Raw genomic sequence first — 4168 nt, forward strand, 5'->3', positions numbered from 1 at the left:
GTATATATATATATATATATATATATATATATAAAATCTCTTATAAATCAAAGTTTCAAAAATTAAACTTTTTAAGCAGCATGTTGTTTTATAAATTACATTATATTTGTATATAAATTTATGCACGTAAATCAGCAAAAATTTCAAATTGACAAATTATATAATTAAATGTACAGTTAATTTGTACATTTCGTACAGAAAATTTATATATCCATACTGACTGATTTCAGCAACTATGGCAGCATACATTCGTAATAGAACATTACAACATTAGCTGCGTTTGGAGAGCGCAAAGCTGTCAGAATAATTGCATTATTCTATTCTTGTTTTATGTCTAACAAATGATAAAGACATATTATGACGCAATAGTTTCTTATAATACACTTTCCGAACGCAACCATCTGCTCATTATTATATCAAAGATGTTTTATAATTTGTATTAATATTTTCATATAAAACATTATCGAGTACGTCAATGAGTCGCAACGTGTTCTTGTAGATCTTCTAACGTGCGGAACGGCTTGTCACATAATTGACATACATGCGCGTTTGCATTATGTATGTCCAAATGTTCAGATAACTCTTTTTCCGTATTACACAATTCATCGCAAAGCATACATTGATACTGATAAATCTTCAATCCTTGTTGCTCCCATTCTGCTATCGCAACTTCCTCCAAATGCGCATGCATATGCATCTCTAACAATACCTCCGAATCAAACATCTCTGAGCATTGCCCACATTGATATGAATCATTTGCCTTTAATTTACTTTCATTCTCATTGCCTTGGTTTATACTAATCAGATTAGGATTGTCGTCTTCATCGTCAAATAAATGCTTACCAACGTGCTCTTCTAATGCTTGATCTGACTCCAGAGTACTGCCGCAAATAGCACATTGATACTGCTCCTTACTGTTATTTTGTTCTCCTTCACTTTCATCATCACAATGCTTCTGCAAATGATCCTTCAGTACTTCCTCGTCTGTGAAAATTTTATCGCATACGAAACAAGTATATGTTTCTTTAGGCTTCGTTACATTTTCAGTGCTTTCTAGCTTTACACCTGTACTAGTTATTTTATCGGACTGGATATCATTTTTCTCGTTTTTTATTTCTGTTTTTATCATAGTTTCGCTTCCCTGGGCTTGATTTTGAGCCTTCTGTGGCATTACGGACGTAATCGCTACAATTTTCTGCAACGTATCAGTATTATTCAACTTTTTGTTCTCGATCACATTTAGTTTGAACTTGGTATCGTGGTTCTCCAAGTGCTTCAAGAGAAGATTCTTCGCGCGGAACATGGAGTTGCAAATATGACACTTATGATACGTTTTACATACGTGCACCTTCACAAAACGCGCCTCGACTATCTCGTGACATCTCTTGCAGCGCATCATCTTCTGCTTAATCTGTTGCGGCTTAATCTGTTGTGGCACGATTTCTTTATTTTGTAGCACAACTTGCACGACGGAGGCACCCGGTGCCAATTGATGAGTACGGACATGCGCCTCGACCTCCGTGCGACTGTGAAACATTGATCCGCATACTCCACATATATGATTCTCAACTTTGGTATTCGCTGTTTTGACAATTTTTTCAGAACCAGTTTTCTGTTCATTTTGTTTCTTTTCCACCGATTTGCCGATAATGATCTGTCTCGGCGTTGTCTTAGTTTTTGAGTTGGTCGTTTTAGATGTTGGATACCATTCGTTGGGATCTTCAATGCTATTATTATTCGTTGCTTCGGAATCGGAGGAATCTAATGAGGCATATTCACCATATCTTACTGGAATTATGCTCGCACGTTTATTACGAGTGATAAATGGACCAGCGAGCTTGCGTTTTGACGAACTCATATTTAATGTACAAGCGTTATTAATTTTATAATGCTTACTCTCCTTTGCTATGTCTAGACGTTTTACCATAACCTTCGGCTGATATCTGGGCGACTTCGCCAACATTGATACTTTGGGGCTCGAACTATATGCATCACTCGTATTGCCTTCAGATAACACGATATTTTTCTTTATAGCTTTTTCTATTATATCTTTCAACTTCTGATCGAGTTTTTCCCGGAAGAAAGTAGCAGATTCTGTTTGAGTACTATCAGTTTTATTGATTTTCGCATCGTCATCGTTCGTGCTGAATAACTTGTATTTAATTTCTTTTTGGACAAAATCTGCCAATTCGCGTTGTACGCGTTTCAAAACCGACAATTCATTACCTTCTACTTCAATATTCAAACATCTTTCAATGAACTTATTATTGGGCTTGTTATTCTTTTGGCTTGTAGTAGTTATCACGGGATTTACTCTACGCAATTGAACCGCATCGAAGATATCAGTATTCCTCTCCCGATTGCTTTCGTCAGGACTAAAACTTTTAGAATCCTTCGTTGAATTATTACACTCTGCTTGTTCATTGTTTCCATTCACAAGAATCAACGTTGACGTTATACAGAACGTAGTGTCACCGATCACTAACTCGGATTTCAACGAACTAGGTTCAAAAGTTTGATCATCATCCTGTATCTCGAATTTTTTCTCGTCATTTAATGTAAAATTATTTGTTAACAAAGATGGAGAGTTTTCTATCGAGCTGTCTACAGAAGACCTATTTCTCCCAACAGTGTTTTTCTTATTGTTTTGGTTCAATAAATTTTTGACAGTGTTTTTGTTATTGTGTTGCAAAGTACTTCTCGTTCTACGCGCGTCGGAATCTATGTTTTTATCACGAAGAACATATTTCTCCGTAAGATTTGTTTCTAGATTTTTCAGCACCTTGGCTATTTTCCTTTGTCTTTCTATTTCTTTATCCTTCGCACGAGCCTTTTGCACGGGCGATAATTGCATTTCATCAGAAGCTATGGAATCTGTATCGGACACATCCTCCCCTATTGCAGCCAAAAGTGCCTTCTTCCTTTCTACCCAACGCTTCGTAGACGCCTTTCGCCGTTCGATATTTCTGCCACGTCTTGCAGGCAACAATCTAGCTCTTATTGGTCCTAAATACACTTTACTTTCTGTACGCTCTTCGCCATTTTTCGCATTCTTTTTTAATTTAGGTGAACTGTCGTTATCCGATATGCTTATCGTGTCTAATATAATTTGGCCTGTGTCGCAAGCAATTTCCAATGAAGACGTATCTAGCTTTGATTTTTTCTGAAATAGAATAATTAATTTTGGATTGAATAAAATATTTATCAATCAGATACAAAAAATTCGACAGGAAATAGGAAATAGAAGCCCCAAATATTTAAGGAAGAAAAATTTGAATAAGGGAATAGGAAAGGGTGTAAGGGAGTTAGTGAAACTTAGGTGTGAAAATATGGAAGAAAGAAATAAATATTGGCTAAGTGAAGAGAATAGGAGATGTACATTTTGGAGGAGTAGGTACAGATTGCATGGAACATTATATGGAAGAGTATCGAAAAATAAGTAGCTGATTCAGGATCTGAGATAGGAACACAAAGGAAACATGGAATTAGACTTTCAAATGAGGAATTGGACTCAAAAAAATATGAGTTTCATTAAGGTAGCAATAGCAAAATACGGCTATAATTTTTCTGTGATATGTAAGAATAAAAAATCTTTCTCTTCTGTGAATAGGTCATTAGATAGAAATTTATTGTATAAAATATATTGTATAAAATATATAAAATATATTTATTATATAAAAAGAGATGTGTTGTAGCAATAGGATAGTGGTATGAGTGGATGGTATGGATGAGTATGGTCAAATTTATATTTATTTTATGGCTTACATTGCCAAAAAAGGACAGCGTTTTTCATTAGCAAGTGTGCACGCAGTGTACTTTAAAGTCATCGTACACAAAAATATAAAAACGAATTAAACTGTAAAATCCTCAATACATTTTCTTGTGATATTTGAATTGTGATATTAAAATATACATTAGGTAATTTATTAATTGAGATATCTCACTTATACATTCAGATTAGATTAGTGTACAACAGCTTTAATATGCATAGAGTGCGCACTAGCTCTGTTAGAAAAATGCTATTAGTTTACATACCCACACACTCACCTCCTACTCCCCCCCCCCACCCCCACACACACACACATAGAGAATGTTTCTGAAATAACGCCCACTAATTATATTATTCCTAATAAAAAACTCGAAAAATCCTATGCCATTTTGCAATTTT

The 4168-nt window shown here is 35.0% G+C and overlaps 1 protein-coding gene across 1 annotated transcript in view; it reads right to left on the reverse strand.

The window, feature by feature from the left end:
• Positions 1-472: 472 nt before the first annotated feature.
• LOC105625740 overlaps positions 473-4168 on the reverse strand; it is a 16929-nt gene continuing 13233 nt past the window's right edge. Inside the window, exon 2 of the mRNA XM_012207061.1 lies at positions 473-3163. Within this exon, the coding sequence (XP_012062451.1) occupies positions 473-3163 (2691 nt within the window). The remainder of the gene's footprint in view (positions 3164-4168) is intronic.

The sequence above is a fragment of the Atta cephalotes genome, assembly GCF_000143395.1.
Source record: "Atta cephalotes unplaced genomic scaffold scaffold00003, whole genome shotgun sequence".
In the NCBI taxonomy this organism is placed as follows: domain Eukaryota; kingdom Metazoa; phylum Arthropoda; class Insecta; order Hymenoptera; family Formicidae; genus Atta; species Atta cephalotes.